This window comes from Pan troglodytes, chromosome 1 (genome assembly GCF_028858775.2).
Source record: "Pan troglodytes isolate AG18354 chromosome 1, NHGRI_mPanTro3-v2.0_pri, whole genome shotgun sequence".
Lineage (NCBI taxonomy): Eukaryota > Metazoa > Chordata > Mammalia > Primates > Hominidae > Pan > Pan troglodytes.
In genome coordinates, this window is record NC_072398.2 from 17,985,913 (window position 1) to 18,011,281 (window position 25,369).

Consider the following 25,369-nt stretch of genomic DNA (forward strand, 5'->3'; position numbering starts at 1 on the left):
GATTCTGCAAGTGTGGCCCTCAGTCCACAAAAACCAAAGAGCTTTACCTCCCCTCCCTTGACATCTGTGGAGGGGCAGCATGCAGAGTAGGACTCTGGTTCTGGCCAGCATTTGCTGATTTCATAATGGGGCAAGTTATGCAAACTTTACTTAACCCTCTAGGGTCTCTGAACCCACCTTGCTCATTCTGCTCTCACCTCTGACCTTCTTGCTCTTGGGACAGAGAAAACTGATTCTTGCCTCAGGGACTTTGGACTTGCTATCCCTCTGCTGCCTGCAAAACGCTTCGCCTAGATTCTTCTCCCTACTTCTCCTCCTCCTCCTCCTCCTCCACCACCACTACTGCCTCCACCTCCTCCTCCTCCGCCACCACCTCCTCCTTCTCCACTACCCCCTCCTCCTCCTCTACTACCTACTCCTCCTCCACTATCTCAGCCACCACCTCCTCCTCTTCCACCTCCTCCTCCACTACCTCCTCCTCCTCCTCCACTACCTCCTCCTCCTCCTCCACTACCTCCTCCTCCTCCGCTACCTCTTCCTCCTCCATCTCCACTCCTCCACCTCCTCCATCTCCTCCTCCACCATTACCTCCTCCTCCTCCTCCTCCACTATCTCAGCCACTACCTCCCCCTCTTCCACCTCCTCCTACCACTACCTCCTCCTCCGCTACCTCTTCATCCTCCTCCTCCGTCTCCTCCTCCACCATTACCTCCTCCTCCTCCTCCATTATCTCAGCCACCACCTCCTCCTCTTCCACCTCCTCCTCCTCCACTATGTCCTCCTCCTCCACTACCCCCTCCTCCTCCTCTACTACCTCCTCCTCCTCCACTATCTCAGCCACCACTTCCTCCTCTTCCACCTCCTCCTCCTCCTCCACTACCTCCTCCTTCTCTGCTACCTCTTCCTCTTCCTCCTCCGTCTCCTCCTCCTCCTCCGTCTCCTCCTCCTCCTCCTCGATTATCTCAGCCACCACCTCCTCCTTTTCCACCTCCTCCTCCTCCATCTCCTCCTCCATGACTACCTCCTCAACCTCCTCCTCCTCTGCCACCACTTCCTCCTCCTCCTCCATTATCTCAGCCACCACCTCCTCCTCCTCCACTATGTCCTCCTCCTCCACTACCTCTTCCTCCTCCTCCTCCATCTCCTCCTCCATGACTACCTCCTCCACCTCCTCCTCCTCTGCCACCACTTCCTCCTCCTCACCTCAAATCTCACCCCATGGCATCTACTGCTGGCCTTTCCTGTGATTCCTCTTCATAGCACCTGCCACCATCCAACATTCTATTATACATTTGTTTAGTGTCTATTTCCTTCTCGAGAGCGTAAGCCCAATCTTGTGAGTTGGTAGACTTGTTCAACCGCATCTTGAGCATGTGGAATAGTGCCTGGCACATAGTAGACACTTTCCAAGCACTTCTGAATGAACAAATGATTGTCGTTGAACAAATGATTGTCTTTTTCACAAATGGGAAGCCTCAGATTCTGACTGGTGCTTCTCATCCCAGCTCACATGGCTGTCAGGGGCTGAGCTGGGACTTGAACCTAGGTCCGTGACCCTGGCGTTCCTACTCTCCCACCCTGCCACACTCCGTGCATCACAGGTCTCCCTGTGGCACCGAGCTGGCCCCTCAGACTGCATGCCTCTTTTGAAAGAAGCACTGATTGAACTGGGGCCAACCACGGCTCACCCCTACATTTCATCTGAATGAAGTCCAGCTGGTGGATGGCCTGCAGCAGCGGCTCGCTGTCCAAAGTCAGATCAAACTCCGCAGACACTTTCGGCTCCAGGGCGCCTTTGACCCACTGCTCCTGAGACACCTGGACGCGCTTGATCAGAGCATCTGAGATCTTAAAGGGGAGCAAAGAGTTTAAGGTTTTGCTTTGCAAAGGAAAAATTGTGCAGCCAGGGGTGAGGAAGAGGTGGGGGCTTTGTCTCTATGGGACTCAGAGACAGAAAAGGGTTGTGCTCTGGAGCCATGGCAGAGATTAAATGACTCCTGTCCACCCAGCACAGGCTGTCTAAAAATGCATTGAAATATTGTTTCAATCGTATTTCATAACCACATGAAATGGAAAGAAGCACTTGATGCTTAAAGAGATTGTAGCAAACACTATTGAGAAATACAAGATGTTTTTTAAATACACAAATGCATCCTTCATTAGATCTGTCTTCCTAGATCTAGTACTTTGCAAAGTGAAACATACTAGCAGTTTGCCCCAGTGTCTAAAGAAAGCATATTCCACACCCCTAAAGTTTTGAAGCCCACATCTGCCCCCTGCCCGTGTGTTTCCTCTGAGTTGTTCTGCGACTTCTGCTCCAAACTTGACTGCATCACACCCATGGTTCTGCTCCCCTTTGCTGGAAAGTCCTGCTTATTAGACATTTGCACGTGTCCCTGTCGAGCCAGGGTCTCGTGTATCTTTCTTGGGAAATAATCAAAGGGATTCATCATTTTCCCCACCAACAGAGGCTGAATCACTGCCATGTTCCTGAGAGATACTCATGACCCTGAGTCAGCCTGAATGCAGGAGAGATGGCCCCGAGAAAATTGCACTGTCTCTGTAGGCAGCTGGTCACCAGCCAGGCCTGCAGGACTCTGCACATTGAGATAATGGGCCATGTGGATTCTGCTAACTTGCTTCTTCTGGTGCAATCTGTCCAGCTTGTTTGGCAAGACTGTCCTTTTGGGGAAAATGTTGCAGTGAGGCATTTCAGCCCTAGAGATGATGTCATTTCACCTCCTCGTTTCATGCATGATGCAAATTAGGTCACATCTAGTGAGAGTCAGAGCCAAGGTGAGAGCCTAGGTCTTCTGGAATCATTGAGCAAAGGAGAATCTACTCAATCCAAGCCGTGAAAGGATCTTGCCTAGAACTTGGGCTGATTTGGGGAACAGTGGGACAGTTGGAGGAAGCCCACTTTGTGTCTTCCAGGGACAGGCTCACCTGTAAGAACCCGGAGGGGTCGTTCTCCTTGATCACCTCCAGGCAGTACTCCATCAGTCCAGTGGACTGGCGCAGCTTCAGTGTGCAGTGATTGATCTGGTCCCAAACCATCTGCAAGGGAAAGACTCCTCTAAGTAACTGTCTCATGAGAGGAAGGGCAGGCAGGCCACCACAAGAGTCAGGGAACTAGGGCCAATACAGCCTGGAAGAGGCGGCGCTGGCCTGGACCACCTTACACCAGCTCCTCTCTCGGCTCTGCTGCTAAGCTCCATGTGTCCTCTTTGCTGGGAAATAAGTGGACTCACTTCCCAACAAGCAGGGCTTCAACACCCAACACAGAAACATTTCTAAACTCATGATAGTCATGCAGAGAAACAGCATAATCTGGAACTCTCCATACAATCAGTGACCAGCTTCTTGGCTGGCTTCCGACCACTCAGTGGCCCTGGATAACACAATGGTCTTAGCCCCCTCACTTATGAACCATGGGATCATTTCCAGCATGCATTCCTCCTTTTCTTGACAGTAATATTTTCTGGTCCAGTTATGAAATGTCTCTAGCATAGATGGAGCTCCTCAGACAGTGACAGCCCGTCATCAACTCAGAGAGTTCATGGGTGCCTGGCTGAGTTAGGGACTCAGTGTGATGTGAGGGGAGAGTCTCGTCTTCCCTTGGTGGGAACTGGCTGTGTATGTTATTGCTGACTGCTGAGTACATGAGATATCAGAGAGAACCTGAAGAAGGGGACAGAGCTGGAGACCTGAACAGGGTCAGGGCTAGTCACTGTCATTGGTCACTTCTGCTCTGCAAAATGAGAACAAGAATAGTCCCTTAGACAGAAACAGGGAGGGAGAGGGTGGACTTCTGACTTGAAACCCTCAAGATACAGGGCATATTGATTGGTCTCTCTCAGGTCACATGAATGTAACTGAACCAGCTGGTGCATCCCTTCCTTGCCTCATTCATTCATTAGCTCACTCACTCACTCACTCACTTAGCTGTTATTTACCCAGTGCCTACTCTGTGCTCCACCCCACGCTGGGTGCAGAGGATGTGGCAGGGATTCAATGTGTCAGTCCCCCAGGTACCTACCTTCAACTTGTGTTCCCTCTCTTTAGTCACCTTGGTGAGCAGCTTGGCTTTCTGACGAGTTAAAGCATCCACAAGGGCATCACACTGAGCAACCAGGCAGGCTTCGTAGTCCAGTCCATTTTCCTGGCAGAGGTTGGGGGTTGGTTGGGAAGAAGCAGAGAGTTTTAGGGGGGAAGATGTTAAAATCTGGTGAGTGCTATAGACAAAGATATATTTCAGAGAAGTTCATCCTAGATTTCTCTATAATGTTGTTAAATTAGAGATAATATTTATATGAATTAAGGCAGTTACTATGAATCTCAGCACAGCCATATGGCAGAATATTCTGTAGTCATTCAAATCTTGTTCATAGGGCACTTTTAATGCCATGGTAAAATGCTCATGAGAGACTGTTAAGAAAGAAAAAAGGCAGGATACACGTTGTTCACAGCATAATCTCATACATTGTGTGTGTGTGTGTGTATGTGTATTTAAAGTAATAGAACAGGTCTGGCGCAGTGGCTCACGCCTGTAATCCCAGCACTTTGGGAGGCCAAGGCGGGTGGATCACCTGAGGTCGGGAGTTGGAGACCAGCCTGACCAACATGGAGAAACCCCGTCTCCACTAAAAATACAAAATTAGCTGGGTGTAGGGGCACATGCCTGTAATCCCAGCTACTCAGGGGGCTGAGGCAGGAGAATCGCTTGAACCCGGGAGGCGGAAGTTGCGGTGAGCTGAGATCGTGCCATTGCACTATAGCCTGGGCGACAGAGTGAGACTCCGTCTCAAAAAAAAAAAAAAAAAAAAGAATTCAAGGGCCCTCAGTCCCTCTTATTCCTCCAGATATGTTAATGCTTTCTTATCTTATGAGCAGTTCCTCTATGTGTGCACATTCACACAGGAGCACCTGTGTGTGCACGTTCTCCCCTATAGACAGACCCTGAGGCCACAGATGGTGCCTCATTGGTCTTTGTATCTTGTGCTGGGCTCAGTACATGACACAGCATAAGAGTTTAGTAAACACATTTGTTTAGAAAATGATGCATTTATATTTTGATGCATTGATGACATGGGCATATTCGGCCACAAAAGCACCATATACAGATGCCACAAAGGACGATATGGCACGTAGAGTGCTAGATCACATCTTTCCAGCTCTCTCTAACTGGCTCCATGTAAAAGTCCTTTTCTGTATCAGGTGTCGCTTGTGTGCCAATGAGTTGAATATGTGATACTTTCAGCACCCAAGGCTATAGGGTAGGACACATAACCTAAAGACTTTTCCTTTCTTCTTCTCCTCCTTCTCCTTCTCCTTCTCCTTCTCCTTCTTCTTCTTCTTCTTCTTTTCTTTGAGACAGACTTTCTCTCTTGTTGCCCAAGCCGGAGTGCAATGGCACAATCTCGGCTCACTGCAACCTCCGCCTCCCAGGTTCAAGTGATTCTCCTGCCTCAGACTCCAGAGTAGCTGGGATTACAGGCATGCACCACCACGTCCGGCTAATTTTTAGTATTTTTAGTAGAGACGGGTTTCTCCATGTTGGTGAGGCTGGTCTCAAACTCCCAATCTCAGGTGATCTGCCTGCCTCGGCCTCCCAAAGTGCTGGGATTACAGGTGTGAGCCACCGTGCCCCGCCCCTTTCTTCTTAATACGATGCACAACGTGCAAACTTTCCACACTGAGTATTTCTCCCGACGCCAGAGCTGTGCTCACCTGGATCTGCTGCAATATGTTCTTTAGCTGAACCAGAAACTCCTTTGCTTCCTTTGCCTTATCTGAAACTCCATTTAAGGCCTGAGATAGTTGTGCCTGAAAAAGATATCACATGTTGAAAAGAAAAATTAGTTGTGAAAGGCACAGAGAGAAAATTTGCACTTCATCATAAAAGCTTATGTTTATAAGAGGGGATAGGACTGATCCCACGCATCTGCTATTCTCATTGATGAAGGGACCACCACTGACCAATGATCTCTACAACATTTGTTTATTTTTCCAACAGTGGTAGATTGGCCTACACTCTCCTTTCTCATCCCCAAAGCTGGATAGAGGTAAGGAGCACTCAACTAACGGGTTGAAGCAAACAGGTCTGCCCCTGATGTTTGCAGAGCCCAAGATAAGAAGATAAATAGAGTCCTTGGCTTGGCCTGGCCCCCTCTATCCATAATCAGTACACGCTTGTATGGACATTCCAGACCCCAGGTCAAGTTCCGTCCACCCCATCCCTACACAGTCATCTCCTGGCCTGGGGTGCAAACCCTGGGGCCTGGTCTGCCTTGAGGGATGGACAGGAAGGGGGCTGTGGGTCCTGGAACTGGACTAGGTGTATGGACTGGTAATCCTAGGGCATCCTCTAAAGGGGCACACAGGCTCCTAGCCTGGTACCCTTAGCCCTGGGGACTCCTCACCCTGCAGAGAGGGGTGTGACCAGCAGAAGCTTCTGAAGCACGAGGATCAGTTGCTGTGGCCCAAGGGTGAAACTGCAAGCTGAGCTCAAATCTATGGCTTTTGGCACCAGGCCTCTTTGTAACGAACCACATACACACACAATTGAATTTGTCTTTAAAACCTAGCTATTGAGTAGACTGTGACCTTGATTTTTTTTTTTTGAGACAGGGTCTCACTGTGTTGCCCAGGCTAGAGTGCAGTGGCTCAATCATGACTCACTGCAGCCTCAACCTCTCAGGCTCAAGTGATCCTCCCAAATCAGCCTCCAGCTAATTTTTGCGTTTTTTAGTAGAGATGGTGTCTCGGAGGCTGTGTTGCCCAGGCTGATCTCAAACTCCTGGCCTCAAGTGATCCTCCCACCTTGGCCTCCCAAATTGCTGGGATTACAGGTGTGAGCCATCACGCCCATCCAGACTGTGACCTTGATTTTTACATGACTCTCATTTTCCACATTAAAAAGCTGAGGATAGAACAAAGCAGAGTCAGAAGGGCCAGGGTCTCCTGCTCCCCCAAGTCCCCTCCCAGGTCTCTGCTCAGACGTCACTGTGTCAGTGAGGACTTTCCTCACGACCTTGTGCAATATCCCCCTCGCCTTCCCCTGGCTTATTCTTCCTCCTAACAGTCGTCACCACCCAACCTAGAAAACTTGTTTGCTGTCCATCTCCATGTCCTAGAATGAAGGACAAGGGCTTTGCTGGGTGGCTCACAGCTTATCCCGGCACTGGAAGAGTACCCGGCACATGGTGGCATTCAATAAATATTTGTTGAATGCATGAATCAGTGAATGGGATTCTTTAGACCACACCAACGGTTGTCAAAGTGTGGTTCTAGACCAGCAACATCAGCATCACTGGGCGATTTGTTGAAGTGCACTGTCTCTGGCTACACCCCAGATCTGCTGATCAGAGGTGGTGGGTGAAGCCCTGGAGTCTGCGGTTTACCAAGCCCTCCAGGGGGTTCTGATGCAGTTTGAGATCCCCTGGACTGTGCAAGTGCAGCCTCCGCTGAAAACCTATGGAGAAGATGGCAAAGGAAGCCCACAAAAAGACACAGGGAGTAGGTGGAAAGACAAGGAAGGGGGCCCGGTCCCCAGGAGCACCGGCACGCAAGGAGAGGTCAAGGTCTAGGCTGTCTGCTCAGAGAGAGCAGGAGCCTTAGGCTAAGGATCAGTGGAGGTGCAGCTCCTCGGAGAAGCTTTTTCCTACACCATGAGCCTCACCACTCCCAGCCTCACCTCAGTGGGTTTAGGCTCTCCCCTCCATAGCTGGCCCACAGTGTACCACCATCTGTTGCCAGCACCTAGGCAGTGAAACATCCCATAGAATGTACAGTGATGGCAGAAGCGTCTCAAGTCTGCTCTGTCCCTGACAGTAGCCACTAGCTGCCTGTGGGTACTGAGCACTTGAAGTAGCTAATGTGACTGAGGAGCTGGACTTTTCATATTATTTAGGGTAAGTTGCAACTGCCATGTGTGATTAGCCAGTGGCTAGTCCTGGAGAGCACAGGTTTGACACCCATCTGATAACCTACAGGTCACATTTGGCAGGCTTCCGGATTAACCTCCTGGGAAAGGCCTCGTGATTCATGCCTTACATCCTGTCTCTGAGAAAAGGCTCTTATCCCCAGGCCCTCAAATCTTACTGTGAGTTCCTCAAACTGTTGACATACTGATTAATACATAACCTACTGACATCGAAAAGGACACTGAAGCCAAGTGGGGTAGCTCATTCCTGTAATTCCAGCTACTCAGAGGCAGAGGCAGGAGAATTGCTTGAGGCCAAGAGTTCAAGACCAGCCTGGGCAACATAGAGAGACCTCCCTGCCTCACTCCCCGGCCCCGCTTTCCTCCCTCATCCTCACCCTCTCTCTATAAAAAAATTTTAAAAATTAGCTGGGCATGGTGGTGTGTGCTTGTAGTCCCAGCTACTCGGGAGGCTGGGGCAGGAGGATGGCTTGAGTCCAGGAGGTTGAGGTTACAGTGAGTTATGATTATGACACTGTGCTCCAGCCTAGGTGACAGAGTGAGACTGTGTCTCAAAATAAAAATGACACATTTGTTTCTGAATCACAAAGTTTTACTGATCGCCTTGCACATGGAATGTTAGCCTGTATGTTGTCATCTGTAGCCAATGAATGTAACCTCTGTGTTGCAGCCATCAATGGAAAAGGACAACTCTGATAGGAGGAGCTCTCCCTTCTCCTTCACTTTCTAGATAAGCCTTCCAACCTGTGACAGGCTCTGGAACATGCCCAGCTTTGTTGGTGTGTCTTCCCCAGTCGAGCCTCACACTTGGCTTCCAATGAACCTTTATCGAATTATTTCTGCCCTGACAGCCTTAATTTTGCCACATCCTTAGTGGGGTGCAGAGCCCAGGACAACTCCACCCATCCCAGGATACTCACCCTCAAAAGGAGGCTGAGGGGTCAGCATCATTCACAGGCCCTGGAAGGTATCTTTAATGACAGGGGTTTTCAAGTTGAAGTTTATCAGGGACAGGGAAAGAATAGCAACCCCTTCCCAAGACTCCCACCCGAAGCATGGGCCCCCTGGGGCCGTAGCTGGCCCCTCCTCTCTTGGTCAGCTTGGGCTGCAGCAACAGAATACACAGACCTGGGGCTTCAACCACAAACATGGATTTCTCAGAGTTCTGGAGGCTGGAAGTGTGAGATCCGCATGCCAGTGCGGTTGGTTCTGGGTGAGGGCTCTCTTCTGGGTTAGGTCCTCACATGGTGTCATGGTTTGGATATAGTATTTTTGGCCACATTAAATCTCATGTTGAAATTTGATCCCCAGTTTTGGAGGTAGGGCCTAGTGGGAGGTATTTGGTCACAGGGGTGGATCCGCATGAGTGTCTTGGTACTGTCCTCCCCTCCTGCTTAGCGGGTTCTCACTGTATTAGTCCCCACGAGAACTGGTTGTTAAACAGAGCCTGGCAGCTCCCTCTCTCTCTCGATTCCTCTCTTGCCATGTGATGCCTGCTCCCTTTTGCCTTCCACCATGAGTGGAAACTTCCTGAGGCCCTCACCAGAAGCAGATGCTGGGGCCATGCTTCTTGTACAGCCTGCAGAATCATGAGCCCCATAAACCACCTTTCTTTATAAATGACCCAGACTCAGATATTCCTTTACAGCAATGCAAATGGACTAAGATGCATGGATTTTCCTTGGTGTGTGCACCAAGAGGAGAGAGAGAGAGAGAGAGCTTGAGAGAGAGTTCAGGTGTCTCTTTCTCTTTTTTTAAGGGAATTAATTCTATCAGAGGGGGCTGTGAGCACATCTAAACCTAATTACCTCCCAAAGCCTCCACCACCTAATATCAGCACATTGAAGATTTAGGCGTCAACGTATGGATTTGGAAGGGACACAAACATTCAGTTCATAGCACCTCCCACTCATCATACAGTCCTCAGTGGAGAGACTTTGTCTTTTGTCTCTACATTTCTATCCCACTGTGCTGCACAAAGTAGGAGCTCAAAGAATGCTCCCCGGCTGAATAAAAAGCAAAATAATTGCTTGAGGTGCATGCAAAGAGTGGGATAGATCCCTGCAGATTCATCACGGCTGCTAGCACCTTCCTGGAGGAACTCAGCAAGCTTGCTTCTGCCTGAGAGGCAGGGTAGTTAGGGTCACGCACCATCTGCCCAGTACCAGGGGCCAGGATGGCTCTGTCCCAGCCAGCGCCAGCCTTCCAGGAGCCCAGCCCTCCCCAGAGCCTGCTGACCTTCTTCCTGCTTGGCAAGACCAAGGAGCTTGGCAAGAAGCCCAAAAACAGAGTGGTTTTGAAGGAGACCCGTGACCGCAGGCTAATGCCTGGCTGAAAGGGGGACAATCTCACGGTTCAGCGGACACTGCTTCCAGGTCCATCAGACTTGCCATCTAATTTTTCCCTCCACTGCTTTTTGATGCCCCCTTGGTGAGGTCACCTCAATGCAAGCCACACTGGGGCCTGCCATGTGCTCAGCCACATGAGGGCCCCGTGCCCTGGTCTGCAGCCATGGAAGAGCCAAAATGGGCAGTGTGAGGGCTAGCCGCTGTCGAGGGATGTCCTCATAAGCACACACTAGTCCTTTTCTTCAACCCAGTCCTTTGTGTGTGAATGACCACAAGTCAGTTCTCCTCGCTCAGGGAATAGCATTGTGGAAATCAGACCTGATAATTCTAGTGGAAAAGGAGCAAAGGTTTTTGGAGTGAAAGAACAAACGATTTTTTTTTTTTTTTTAAGAGATGGAGTTCTGGAGCAGTGGCTCATACCTGTAATCCCAGGACTTTGGGAGGCCGGGGTGGGAGGATTGCTTGAACCCAGGAGTTTGAGACCAGCCTGGGCAACATAATGAGTACGACCAGACTGGGTAATGTAGTGAGATGTTGTCTCTACAAAAAATTTAAAAATTAGCCAGGTGTGGTGGCATGTGCCTCTAGTCTCAGCTACTTGGGAGGCTGAGGCAGGAGGATCACTCGAGCCCAGGGCGAGACCCTGTATCAAAGACAGAGAGAGAGAGAGAGACAGGGAGAGTGAGAGAGAGACAGATGGAGATCTGGAGAGCTTTCTCTGCCACTCAGGCGGGAGTGCAGTGGTGCAATCATAGCTCACTGCAGCCTCAAAAACCTGGCCTCAAGCGATCTTCCTGCCTCAGCCTCCTGAAGCACTGGGATTACAGGCCTGAGCCACCTCGCCTGGCCTCTCACTCTCTAAAGATGGGTGGCCCAGGAAAGCTGCATCAGCTCCCTGCCCTGCTGCCCCACTGCACGCTGGAGATCTCTGCCTTGAGCAGAGTTGGAGTGCCACATGGTAGGCAGCATAGTACTTGACATGTAGAATGTGCTCCATAAATATTTGTGTCAGTGAAGTGATTTTGCTCTAGATTTTTGTCTGGCTAGCTCCCTGAGATATTCAAGTCTCAATCCTCTCCCACACTGGGCATAATTAAAATGGCCTTGTGGTCACTCCAAACCTACTGTTTCTAGGGCATGGAGCCCCATATGGTCCCGGGCACCAGCAGTCTGACCCTACTCTGAGGACTGACCCACTTTTTATGACTTCTGGGTGTTAACTATTTCTAGGTTAACTGCCGCCACTGACCTGGTTCACATTTAGTCACACTGGATGGGGCTTCTGATGCCCCAAGCTCCTGATGCCCTGTCTCTATTGCACACCAGAGGGTTCCTCTGCCCTGCCCTGCTCTCCCCCTTTACTGAGCAACCTGCCAACAGCTGGGGAAGCCCCCCACCCACCATCTCAACACCGCTTGCCAGTCCGCGGAGAGCAGCTTTGTTTTCTAGTCTTCTCTCAATGGCCAGGCCTAGGTTCCAAGAGCCCAGTAACCAGAATAAAGATAACTTCCAGACTCGGCACGGTGGCTCACGCCTGTAAACCCAACACTTTGGGAGGCCAAGGCGGGAGGATCACTTGAGCCCAGGAGTTCTAGACTAGCCTAAGCAACACAGCAAGACCCCTGTCACTACAAAAAATACAAAAATTAGCTGAGTGTGGTGGTATACACCTGTAGTCCCAGCTACTCAGGAGGCTGAGGTGGAAGGATTGCTTGAGCTCAGAAGTTTGAGGCTGCACTGAGCTTTGATTGTACCACTGCACTCCAGCCTGGGTGACAGAGTGAAAACTTGTCTCTTAAAAAAAATGATGATGAATAAATATAACTACCCTAGCGTCCAGCCTAAACTGAGGCTCAGAATTATGGTGGGGAGCCTTGATCACCCTGCGATTGAGGCAGATGCAGCAACAGGCCTGGAGACTGGAAACAAGGTGTGACCCATGGAGTCACTGGAGGTGACTCACAGGGATGAGAGAGGCAGGAGGTGAGCACGTGGAGACCCTGGAAGTGGGGAAAGAATAGGACAAAGGAGGGTCCTGAGAGGGAGACTTGGGCAGACCCTTCTCCCATGAAATAGTGGCAGCCAGACCTCCTGGATTCCCCAACCCCACCGGCTTCCCCGCTCCCAGTCCGCTCCCAGGATCCAGTCCCCCGCCCTGAGGATTCAGGCCACAGAGACTTTGCTCCATGCAGCATGAGGGATTGATGGTAAGGGCACAGGGGAGAGGGCACGCCCCTGGGTAGATGTCCACTTAGGGAGGAGCCAGCTCAGCATTGGCTACGAAGGGAGCAATGCTGGGTGGCAGCCCCTGGTATGTTACGCCGGGGGCTGCAGGCTGAAGGTGACCCCCCAGAAACAGAAGGGGTCATTGGCAGAAGAACTAGGAGCCAGGGGTTGATCCAGGCAGCCTCTCTCTGCAGTGGCTGTGGCCCAGAGTTGGGGGGAGATCCCCTGAGGCAAAGCAGCTCAGAAGATCAGCTCCTGTCCCTGCAGCTCCCTGTGTTTGTGTCGCTAAGCCAGTAAGGAGGAGAGCTGGGATTGGAATGGGGCTCTCCAGATGCTGATCCAGTGTTCTGTTCAGTGCTTCAAGCCACATCCAATTCTCAGAACCCCTACATGGAGCCTGCTGCCACGACTCTGTCAACACAGACTAGATCTCTTTGAAGGCGCCACCACTGCCTTCATCTAGGGCTGTTGCAAAAGAAGAGAACTCTCTGGGAGGATCTGCATTTCCCTGAATCCCCAGGCTCACTCTGTCATGGGTTCCTATGGGACATTAGTTTCTTATCGCTGCTGTGACAAGTTGCCATAAGCCTCGTAGCCTAAATCAACACAAATTTATTATCTTATGGTTCTAGAGGTCAGAGGTCCAAAATGTGTCTTACAAGCCTAAAATCAAGGTATGGGCAGGGCTGGTTCCTTCTGGAGGCTCTAAGGGAGAATCCTCTTCTGTGCCTTTTCTGGCTTCTAGAGGTCACCCACATTCCTTGGCTTGCAGCCCCTTCCTGGCATCGTTCAACTTCATGTGCTATGGTTTGAATGTTTGCATCTCCCCCAAATTCATATGTTGAATCCTAACCCCAGGAAAGGTGGTATCAGCAGTGGGGACTTTGGGAGGTGGTGAGGTCAGGAGGGTGGAGCCCTCATGAAGGGGATTAGAACCCTTATAAAACAGGCCCCAGAGTGAGGCCCCAGAGTGAGAAGGTGCCATCTATGAATCAAGAAAACATCCTGCCAGCCACCAAATCTGCTAGGCACTGATCTTGGACTTCCTAGCCTCCAGAACTGTGAGAAGTACATTCCTTTTGTTTATCAACCCCCCTGTCTGTGGTATTTTGTTATAGCATCCTGAAGACTAAGACATCTTGCTTCCATCCTCATCTCCTATGACTAACTCTGATCCTCCTATCTCCCTCTTACAAGAACCTTTCTGGTGACACTGGACCCACAATGATTGTGAGGTTAAAGCAGGATAATCTCCCCATCTCAAGATGCTTAACTTCATCACATTTATCACATTTGCAAAGCTCTTTCGCCATGTAAGGTAACATTCACGGGTTCCAGGAATAAAGATATGGACGTCGTCCTTGGAGGCCATCATTGAGCCTGCTATGACTGGCAATTAAATTTATCATTTTTAAAAACCTCATTTCACATGTGGCCACAGAACTGTTCAATGTCTGCTGCTCAGAGGACTGTGCACTCAATGAAGTCATGTTGGATTTATCCAGTGTCGCATCCCCAGCTCAGAGCCCGGAGGCTAGTACACAGGACCCACTATAAATGGTGCTTGATTGAGGGTCTGTTTCTACCTGGATGGTCAGCTTTGTACTGGGCCCATGAGGCAGTTCTCAGGACAAGATCCATCACAGAACCAACATCCACCAGACACAGATCCACCCGCTGAGGCCAGAAAAGTGGATCTTGTGGAGAACAATGTCATTTTTGTGCCACAGGACAAAGGTCTGACTGCCTGAACCCAGTTACAACCTGGACTTGATGGCCTCTCCTCTCCTGCGGTGGGACAGGATCAGTAGCAACTGGTGACTTCCCATTAATAGCAATAACAATAACAATTGACAGCTTGCTAAGTGCTGAGCTCTTTACATGCAGAATTTATCTGATTCCTCATAACCTAGCAAGGAGGTGCCATATTAACACCATTTTACAGAAGAGGGCATGGGCTCGAGAGGGGAAGTAATTTGCTCAAAGTCACACAGCTAGTAAGTAGTGTGGCCGGGACTCAAACCCAGATTTTTCTGAATCCAAAGTCGATGCTCTTTGCACTCCATTGCACTGCACTTTGGATGTTCAACCAACGTGGAAGGAGGACAAAACCTAATTTCCCATTAAAATCCCTCGGAGGCAGGGCTGCTGGGCTGAGACCACCCACCATCTTCCAGCTGCATCTTTATTCTCCAGGGGACCCTTGTCCCTGGCATTCTGTGTGCTTGGGCAGGGTTGCCTGTCTGCCAATGATGGTTTCATCAGACCCAAGCTCCACTCTCCAGCTCATCAGGATTTCAAATGTGCAGCTGTGTAGGAAGCCTCCACAGCCATTTTGCGAATGTTGATAAAGCAACGTTGCCATCAGTCTGGGTTTTGTCCCTGCACTGCAGGGGACACATATGGGAGGATAAGACACTGACCACCACCTCCTCCTGCTCCTGTCCCACACAGAGCAAGGTGTCTAGGGGAGGCAGAAGCAACCAAGACTGCCTTGAATAGCAATATGGTGCCATGTAACACGGGTCCCAATGTGATGGAGGGGTGGAAGGGATTATGTGGACACAGTCATAGATCACGCTCTCACAAAGATGTCTCTGTGAGAGTAGGAGAGCATGGGAAGCAAAAATGGATTGGCAGGGCAGGGAAGTGCAGGCAGCTCTCCTCTGGGAGAGAACACGAAAGAACAGGACTTGCTTTTCTCTAGGAAGGGAGATCCCATAGATTCACTCCTGTCACTTCCCATCAGCCAAGCTTTCATCTTAGGCCTCTGGAGTGCTGAGCTACTTTCTTGTTCCCACAGACTAACCAAGCATCTGCCTGCCTGGGTCTCTCTCCAGAAGCACTACAGCAGCTCCTTTGTGCCTGGCGTGGATCAGAGAGAGCTTGCCCACTGTCCCTCTGGCTACCCAGCCACTTGGCTTCCTTCTGCCCGCCTTTCCCACCCCGCCTTTCCCACTCCGCCTCCTGCAGTTTGATGTCCCACTTGGGAGACAGTAGAGATGGGGTGTGTGTTAAAACAGGAATCGAAGCTTCACTGAGAGTTTCACACCATCATTGGGCACAAAGGAGGTTGTGAAATGGATCACAGGGGATTTCTCTCACCTTTTTATCTGCCCCTCAGTGCTAAGGTATTGTTTTTTTTTTTTTTTTTAACCTGTGGCTGATAATAATGCCTAATAAGTTAAAAATGCCCTCATCTGTTGGCAGAACAGTAGAAATAAATGAAAAATGTAAATGACTCATTTTTTTAAAAAATTAAAAGGTAGAGGCTCCTGGGTAAGCAGAGAAATTGACTTCTAAGCACCACCTGAGGGAGGCACGGATACCACTGAGGCACACTCCTCCGCCAGGCAGGTGATCTCCTTCTCCTTTTATCCTGAAATCCTACTCCCCACTTGGGGAGCCTGGGGCCAACAGAGGCAGGTCTTTTCCCTGCATCTTCTTTCTTCCCCCTTGTTGCTTAAATGTGGCTATTTTCCTTCACCTTCTTAAACGCTGTCTTCCCAGGTGAAATATAAAGAGGGATCCAACAAAACAGCTACGACTTCCTGGTCACACCATTGCCTGGGAAGCTTTCAGCTTTCTGTTTTTAGACTTAGATTGATCTCCTGGTCGAGATCCATATGCTTGTGAGATGGGCATCCTCATTAGCCTTGCTGATGAGGCAGCCGTGGATGTCGTGGGATGTGCGGGTAAAGCAGTCCCCTTCCTCTAGCAGGATGATGAAAGCTGCCCAGACAGCCTGAGAAGCACCTTCCCATCATCCAAGCTTTCATTTTAGGCCTCTGGGGTGCTGGGCTGGGGAAGGCTGCCTGGCATTTTCACATGGTTGGAGATACTGCTCAATGCAAGCCTGTATCCTGGACCAGCCTCAGGGGAAGGGCGACGGACTGAATTGTGTCCCCCAAAATTTAGACATTGAAGTCCTAACCCCCAGCACCTCAGAATGTGACTGTACTTGAAGAGATGATTCAGTTAGAATGAGGTCATTAGGGTGGGCCCTAATCCAGCAGGACTGGTGTCCTTATGAAGAGGGGAGATTTGGACATAGAGACAGACAGGTGCTAGGGAAAGCACCACGTGAAGATTGGAGTTATGCTGCCAAAGATCTACAAGGAGATGGGAGAGAGGCCGGAGCAGGTCCCTCCCAGAGCCCTCAGGGGCAGCATAGCCCTGCCGACACCCTGATTTCAGTCTTCTGGCTTCCAGAACTGTGAGACGATATATTTCTGTGGTTCTAAGCCACCCACTTTGTGGTACTTTGTTCTGGCAACCCTAGCAAAGAATACAGAGGGACTAAAATGAGGTCCACGGCTGCGCTGCTGAAACCGGGAATCCAGGTCAGGCCCGATCTGTCCTGTTCCGACTAGAGATGTGCTCCTCCTTCAGGAAGAAATCCTGCTTTTGCCAGAATGTACTCTTGTCTCTCCTTCTGGCCCTTTGGGCTCAAGATTTCCACTGCTGTGATTCATGCAGAACAAAGAGGGAGCGCCTCAGCCTGGCTGTCAAGCCCTTCATCCATTCACCGATGTATTCATTCAGCAAGCGACTGCCAGCCGCCTATCAGGAGAGAGGTGAGTTCTGCTCACGGGGAACATCCCCTTCTTTTTCCCTGGGAAAATCTGCAACCCAAGCACCTATCTTCCAGAAGACCCACCTCCTTCTCGTCTCCCCTAGTTATGAGCCCTTCTCCTGGCTGTCACGGCCGTTTATCACACTCATCTCCAGTCCTAGCTCAGCTTGCCCACGTCCAGCTCAAATCCTTTTCCACGAAGTCTTCCCCCCAGACTCCATGAACGTGTGTGGTTCATCTCTGTTCTGCCATCACCTCTCGCTTACCTCCGACTGTGGCCCTCGCCATCATCTGTCTGAGGTCTTACTTACTTATCTACTTGACTGTGTCCCTCACTAGATCAGGACTTCCAGAGTGAGCCGTTCAATCATCTTTGTGTCCCTAGTACAGAGCCTGTGCAGAACGGGCACTCAACAGTGTCTTCTGAATTCACTGATTTCGTGCTGTGTGCTCTGGGGAGCTGCAAAAGGGCAGGACGCGTCTGGGCTCCTCTAGGCAAAGGTCCCAGCGCTGCAGCCCAAGGCATCCTCTGTGTCTCCTACTAGGGATCCCACTTCTCACTCTCGATGTGGCCTCCCCTCGCTGCCTGTTCATCCCAGCTCACTCCCTGGTCCTGCACTGGGGGCTGGAACACAGACTTCCTGGGGGTCCTGCCGTGGTGGGAGCTCCTGGGTTCCACTTGTTTGGGTTGTTTTAGATTCTTCCCCACTTCAGATGAGGAAAACAAGAGCCATTCTCCCTTCTGACTTTCCTTCCTTTTCTTTTCTCAGATCCCTCCAGTGTAGGAGGGTGGGAGGGAGAGCTGGTCCAGGGGTGAGGGGAGACTCCTTTCTCACAGGGAGTTTTCAGATAAAGGCTCTGGGAATCCTGAGAAGGGTGGAAGGTGCGGGAATGGACGCCGTGGAGTACAGGCTGGCTGGCTGGACAACACACATTTTCCATTGAGCCAGCAACTCGGATTTAGGAGCCAGCAGATGGTGACTGAGGTGCCCTGCTCTCTGGAAGTCCAGGCACCAGCTCAGCTCCACAGTTGCCTAGGCCCTGCGAGCAGAATAAGCTGACCCTCCCCAACCTGCTGGCCACCCATTCAGGAGCACTGCTGGGTGTTTATCCAGCAACCCTTAGAGCTGGGCTTCAGGGTTGGGCCCTGAATTCAAACCCTAATTTTACGTGACCTAGTTTCTTGCCCTCTGTGAGACTTCGTGTCCTCACGTGTGAATTGGGGTGATGATACCCACCCCAAAGGCCTGCCTCAAGGTTTAATGATGGTGTGCATGGAAGGCCCTGGGTTCAGGGACTGGCACTCTACTCATGGTGGTTCCAGGTAGAATGAGAACCCCAGAGAGAGCTTCCCCGACAGCTGCAGGGACCATTGTTTTTCTGCTGTTGACCTTCCATTATCCTCTATAACAGTATCCCAATTTTGCTTTGAGAAGTTGCCTTTTCTCCACTGAGCACAGCCTGGTAGGGCTGGAATTAGGACTCCAGTACCACTGCCTTCACCCTGACAAGGGGTAGGCACATGCCTGTGTGAACCCTGAGAGAGCCAGCCCTTCGAGATGGATCCTGAGGGGCTATCCGGGTCTGAATTCTGAGTGGCGCTGAAAGCCACTTGCCTATTGCAGTTTCCCTACATGCCCTGTGCTAGCCGAACAGTAGCTCAATGTTGGGGCCTTCTTAGCTGTCTGTTCCTGCTTACACTGCCAGAATCAACTGCTGCCGAAGTCCTCATTCTGCCACCTGAACCTGACCAATGAACTGTGACCTGTGGTCAACTTTAACATCAGCAAATCAGAACTGAACAAGCTTGCATCCCTCAGATGCAATGGGAACTGGGATTAGAATCTAAGCAGAAACTTTTTCTATGCAAGATAGCCCTTCTCTTTGTTCTGGCAGACGTGCCTTTGTTTTATACTGAAGGCTGAGTCTCCCCGGTTGGCAAACTGCTGGTTGGAATAAAGTCTCTTTTTAAAAACATTCCTTTTCAGTGGATTCGTTAACACCCTATTCTAGGCCAGCAGGATGACAACTCCTTGGAATTCAAAACTGAACAAAGAGACAAAGAGACCTGGAGAGATGGGTGTTTGTTCCATAGTTCCTTGAGCAGACCCCTGCTATCAGAGCATTCCTGTATATGCTGCTTCTTCACACTTGGGGAAGCCTTGGGAGCCAGAATGCCTGGGTTTGAATCCCAGCTCACTGACTCTGTGACATTAGGTGAGTCACTTACTCTCCCTGCCCTCATTTTCCTCAGATGCAAAAGGCAGGTAATAGCAGTAAGTACCTAACAGAGCTATAGTGAGGATTAGGTGAGTTAATAAATGTAAAATGCACCTGGCACATACTCAGTGCTATCTACGTGCTCCCTGTTGTTATAGTTTCAAACCTGGCTCTCAAAGTTCGTATTGATTATGTGAGTGCTCAAGAAAAAAGCAATATTTTTTGCTTTTTGTTGGGAGGGAGGGATGGGGGTCTCACTTTGTTGTCCAGTCTGGAGTGCAGTGGTGCCATCATGAAGCACTGCAGGTTTAAACACCTGAGCTCAAGTGATCCTCCCTGCCTCAGCCTCCCAAGTAACTAGGATGTTGGGCACGTGCCACCATGCCCAAGTAATTTTTATATTTTATTATTTTTACTTTTTGTAGAGATGAGGTTTTGCTGTGTTGCCCAGATTGGTCTCAAATTCCTGGCCTCAAGTGATCCTCTTGCCTCAACCTCCCAAAGCGTTGAGATTACAGGTGTGAGCCACTCTGCCTGGCCTATTTTTCTGATAATTTCCTTTTGATTCAAGTTAGCCAGAGTTGGATTCCTTTGCTCACAGCAAAGGACTCTAGCAGATTTAGTGGTTAGGATGCCCAACAAATGCAAAGACAGCTATGCTATAATTAGTGATTCATGCTGAGCCTTGGTATAGTCCATGCTTGTGGAGATGGTGATGATGAGAGGTCTCTTCTTTATCCCTTCCACAACTCAGCTTCAGACTCTGACTCCCAAAATCCTGACTGCTTAGGAGTTCCCCATGAGCTCCTGCCCCGAGGCTTGCAGGGAGGAGCAACCTATCTTGTTAACAGTGAATTTTAAGTTGCCAGGATTGATATGTCAGAGCCACCAACCAAATTTTCTTAGCTAGAACTTAATGCTGAAGTCAAAATAAAAAGAGGCAGGACTGATGGGCAGTACTGCCAGAAACTGACTTCCGGTCATTAGCTATATCCGCAGGCACACGGGGGCTTCTTCCTCTGACAAGGCAGTCAGTGAGGGCCAAATGACCTTCAAAAGCTCACGTGTGCAGGAGCCAGCCCCAGAGTAATTGGGAAATCTATGCCTCCCCTTGGACTTGGGCTTGTCAGTTCCTGCTGAAGTGGGCAGACAGTGGCAGAGCCGGTACCCACCCTCAAGATGCAAGCCACCTTCACATGACCTGCCAAGGAGCTGTGTGCCTCTGTGCCTGTGCCCTTGCCATTCATCTGCTGGATGTGCCCTTTCCCATTGCTGCACCGGTGCCCCACGGTCATCCAAACCTCAGCTCAAGTGTCCCTTCCTTATGCTGGATTGTGCAACATCCCCCTTCAAGTCCTGTTGAGATGTCCCTTTTCTGGGTCCCTGTGCCAACGAGATGTGGATCTCTTTCTGTTCTACTGTAATCATGTATTTACTATTTTTTTTTTAATTTGTTTTTTAGGACAGGGTCTCATTGTGTTTCCCAGGCTGGTTTAAAACTCCTGGCCTCAAGCGATCCTCCCACCTTATCCTCCTGGACAGCTGAGAACATTTCCTTCTTCCTTCACTAAATTGTGCCGTCTTGGGAGATGAGACCTTGCTTGTTTCATCTTTGCATGGGCTACCAGTGTATGTCCCATAAATATTTGTTGAATAAGTGAATTAGTTTTTAATCTGGCAACATGACAGGGAAGTTTCTAAAATGAACCAAGGATCAGAAGCAAGGACCAGAGCTCCACTTTAGCTTTGCACCTGATATGAAATATTATATTAGAACAGTCACACGATTTCACTTCTTACACTTTGGGGTAACCTACTAGAGCAAGGCCCTCATTTGTCACTGGCCATGTGAAGATATGAGGATAACATGCTCCGGAAGTATGCTAAATATCCCAAACCATCCCTTTAAAACAGGCTCCAGAAGTGCTAGGCTTATGTTTCTACTATTTTGAATTATAGCAGAAGAAATAGATTTTAAGCCAAATCAAACTATCCAGAAAAAAGGTTCAGAATAGAGAAAAGAAGTTCAAAGGAAAAGCAGGTTGTCAGTAAAACAGTGTTTATTCACTCTGGATAGTGGGCCCTATTCCAGGAGTTGAATGTATGGTGGGAATGTCTACCTCTCTACAGCTCAGGGAGTCAAGCAAGAAAAGCCACGAAAAAAAATCAAGTCTAAAAAGAAGTCTAAATATGGACCTAGTAGAGGACACTGCTAGATTTTTAAAGTTTTTTTTCTTTTTTCTCATTTTTCTGTGACCAAAGGAAAGAATAGAAACATTTTGGCCAATGACCAGGGCAAGGCTCAGAAGAGAGAGGAAAGATAGTGAAATGGTGAGAGAATGGTTGTATCAGACAGCTTAAGCTAGTGACGCTGCAGTAACAAACACCACCCCCTAACTTGGAAGCTTCCAACCACAAACGTTTACTTCTTGCTGACACTGAGTGCCCATTGCAGGTCACCTGCAACTCTATTTCCCGTCCTCTGCGTTTCAGGATTCAGGCTGAAGGAGCTTCTCATTTGAGGCATAGTAGACTCATAGCAGAGGAAAAGGAGCTACAGCCCAAACACACCCTTGCTCTTAAGCCTTCTCCTGGCCAGGTGCAGTGGCTCACGCCTGTAATCCCAGCACTTTGGGAGGCCGAAGAGGGCGGATCACGATGTCAAGACATCGAGACCATCCTGGCCAACGTGGTAAAACTTCATCTTTACTAAAAATATAAAAATTAGCTGGACATGGCGGTGCATGCCTGTAGTCCCAGCTACTTGGGAGGCTGAGGCAGGAGAATCGCATGAACCTGGGAGGCAGAGGTTGCAGTGAGCCGAGATCGCACCACTGTACTCTAGCCTGGCGACAGAGCGAGACTCCATCACAAACAAACAAACAAACAAACAAACAAACAAATAAAAAAACCTTCTCCTGAGAGGTGGCACTATCCATCCCACTCACATTTCGTTGACCCAAGCAAGTTAGAGGGCCCAGCCTTAGAGTGATGGGACAAGAAGTATATTCTCCCAGAGGGACAGCAGAAAACATTTGAACAAATGATAAAATCTAGCAAAAATGGCCTCTGCATTCAGACAGACCGTGGCTTTACTTACTAGCCCTGTGCTCTGGGGCCAGTTCTTACTCTCCTACAGAGTGCCTATGTTAGGGATTTTATTGCCTACCTCTAAGTTGTGGCAATAAAAAATAAATAACATATTAACACATGCGACTTTTTTCTTCCTTCCCTTGATTCATCCAACTCCTCCTCCACCATCACCCGCTTCCTCCATGCTCCAGGCTGCCATCTTCAATGCAATAGATTTGGCAGGAGCCTCCAGATATGACTTAGGGTAGAACAGTATCTGAGAGGGGGGTGCAGGAGAGGGAGACTAGCATGTTGGGAGGGAGGTAAGAATGAAGTTGTTCTTAAAGACAGGATCCTGGCTTCATATGTTTACAGAGAGGTAAGAAATCAATCCATAGAGTGTTTTTTCTTAATTAGAGACTTTTTATAGAACTTTATCTTAAAGAGATAATAGGATAAGCATGCAAAGATGTATATACAAGAATGGTCACTACATCTAAGAAAATAGTGAAATTTGTGAACAGCCTAAATATTCAGAAATAGTGATTAATACAAATGATGCAATATCCACATAACTGAACACTCAGCACCCATTAAAACGCCAATGTATTTCTATATTTGTTGACACATAGGATAATCTCTAAGATAGATTGCTCAGTGGAAAGCAAAGCTCTTTCCCTCAAACACCTCAGGACATTTAAGCATTAGGGCAATGTCCTGCTGCAATGATAACACTTCTCATTATAACCCTGGATGGGTCACATTTTCAATACACTTACTTTTGGTGACTGTCACAAAGGCACAGGAGAAAGTTGAGAGGATGAAAAGACTCCCTTTGAAACCTGCTATCTCTCCTCCATCCCTTCTCCTACTCTTTGTCCAGTCTGCAGGACCCTACCCAGTGCCCTCTAATCAGCACCACACTGCCCCTCCCCTACCTTAAACCGTCCTTCTCCCCAACTCACACCTGGAATCTAAAATTCCCCACTTCTCTGCTAGCTTCAGAGGAGCACAATCTGGCTGAATATGTTCACAGAGTATGAGGAAACAATGGGCTTAACCTACCTGAGTTAGTAACTTTCAATTTTCTTTCAATTGCCAGCTCTCTTCTTGTTTCGTTGTTGCACCCAAACCCATTTATGCCTAGTGTTCCATTATTGGAATGCTAAGCTTGTGGGAGTTATTCATATCCTACTGTTCAAGGTCATCACCAAGGTCTGATTGCAAAAATTCAAAAAATTGCAACCTCAGGCATAAATGGGTTAACGACCGCTGTAACATTAACCAACTAATTAATGTTTTCATGTGTTATAGGCTGAAATGTGTCCCACAAAAAGTCACATGTTGAAATCCTAACCCCTAACCAGACCTCAGAATGCTTCCTTGTTTGCCAATAGGGCCATTACAGATGTAATTGGTTAAGGTGGGGGTCACACTGGAGTAGAATGGGCTCTAATCCATTATGACTGGTGTCCTTACAAAGAAGAGACCTTTGAACACATACATGCATGCACACAGGGAGAATGCCATGTGAGATTAGACTTCTGCTGCCACAAGCCAAGGAGCCGCCACAAGCCAAGGAGCCTCCACAAGCTGGGACAGAGGCCTGGGGCAGGTCCTTCCTGGTCCCTTCAGAGGGAACACCGCCCTGCCGACACCTTGATTTTGGACTTCCAGCCTCCAGAACTGTGAGACAAGAAATGTCTGTTGTTTTAAGCTACCCAGCTTGTGGTAATTTGTGATGGAAGCCTTAACAAACAAATACATTATGTACAGCTTTACCTCCTAATACATACCCTTACATATATATTCACAGAAAATCATATTGCATATACTCTTTCTCCACATCATAAAAATGGGTGTTGGGCTCTCTAGGACACAAGGGAAGCAGGCCAAATTTCTCATATTTTCAGGAATAAACTGAGTGCCCCGAAGGTGTAATAGGAACTTTTACTAACCTCATCTGACTTCATCCTCACACCAGCATTTTGTGTGTAAGGAAACTGGCTGAGAGTGGTTAAGAAACATATCCAAAGACGTATAGTTCCAAATGGAACCCGGATCTTTTTATTTAAATTCCAATCATCTTTCCATTATATCAGCCAATGATGGAGCAGAAAGCTGGTCCAGGCGATCCCAGAATAGATCTTTCTAGGCACCCGTCCAGTGTGAGGAGGGGAAGTGGCCTTGCCAAGGGGCCAGTGAGCTCAATTAGGTTAAACACTGCTTCTTAGCCCTACCCCAAGAGGACACCGTCACTAAGATTGTTTTGTGCCCAGCCTTGGACAGGAAAGCAATTCCCTCCTTTCACAACATTCTCAGCCTTGATGCTCAATAATAATCGTGATGATAATAGTGGCTTTCTTTTATTGAACACGCACATGTGGTGTACACTGTTAATTCCTTAAAATGCATGATCTCATTTAATATGCCGTCAGTCCATGGCAAGAGGAGGAGTTATAGGATTGTTGGCTTGCAACTGGCTTTCTTATTCCCCGTATTCTCCTGCCTCTATAGCACCAATGATTTTAGTAATGTCAGTCTAGTAAACTTACACTCAGAGTGTTCTCTCAAAAGTTGAAGCAGTGCTAACATCTGGGAAAAGTCATGCCAACATTTCCCAGCTAGCTTTCTTCATGTCACAAGCTCAGCCGACTGTTTCTCACATGATTACCACACATAAGGAGGGAGGGGAGAGCCATGCTAATGAGCATGGATGGCTCTTTTCAATATGCGGCCCTGGAAAATGCATAATTCCTCCTCTTCTCATTTTCCGTACTGTCCCCAGGAATGACCCTTCCTTTATGAATCATTCTATTCTATGATTCAACAAATAGTTCATAGGGACTGCTCTGAAATCATACTTTATGGCATGGATATTAGAATACATTTTAGTGTTAAGTCCTATTCATTTATTAAATAGATGTTTCTTGTGCTTGACTGGGTGTCAGATGCTCTGATGGGTACTGGGATTACAAAGAT

The 25,369-nt window shown here is 48.9% G+C and overlaps 1 protein-coding gene across 4 annotated transcripts in view; it reads right to left on the reverse strand.

Annotated features, from left to right (window-relative positions):
- The window catches only part of TRIM67 (tripartite motif containing 67), a 55,285-nt gene that overhangs the window by 14,428 nt on the left and 15,488 nt on the right, over positions 1 to 25,369 (reverse strand). For 2 of the 4 annotated variants that reach the window (XM_016940810.4, XM_009441652.5), the window contains exons 2-5: positions 5,731 to 5,826; positions 4,040 to 4,162; positions 2,947 to 3,057; positions 1,695 to 1,848 (exon numbers count right to left, since the gene is read on the reverse strand). In XM_016940810.4, the coding sequence (XP_016796299.2) occupies positions 1,695 to 1,848; positions 2,947 to 3,057; positions 4,040 to 4,162; positions 5,731 to 5,826 (484 nt within the window). Of the gene's footprint in view, positions 1 to 1,688; positions 1,849 to 2,946; positions 3,058 to 4,039; positions 4,163 to 5,730; positions 5,827 to 25,369 lie in introns of all 4 variants that reach the window. The other 2 variants (XM_054660076.2, XM_054660073.2) reach the window with 1 other exon arrangement.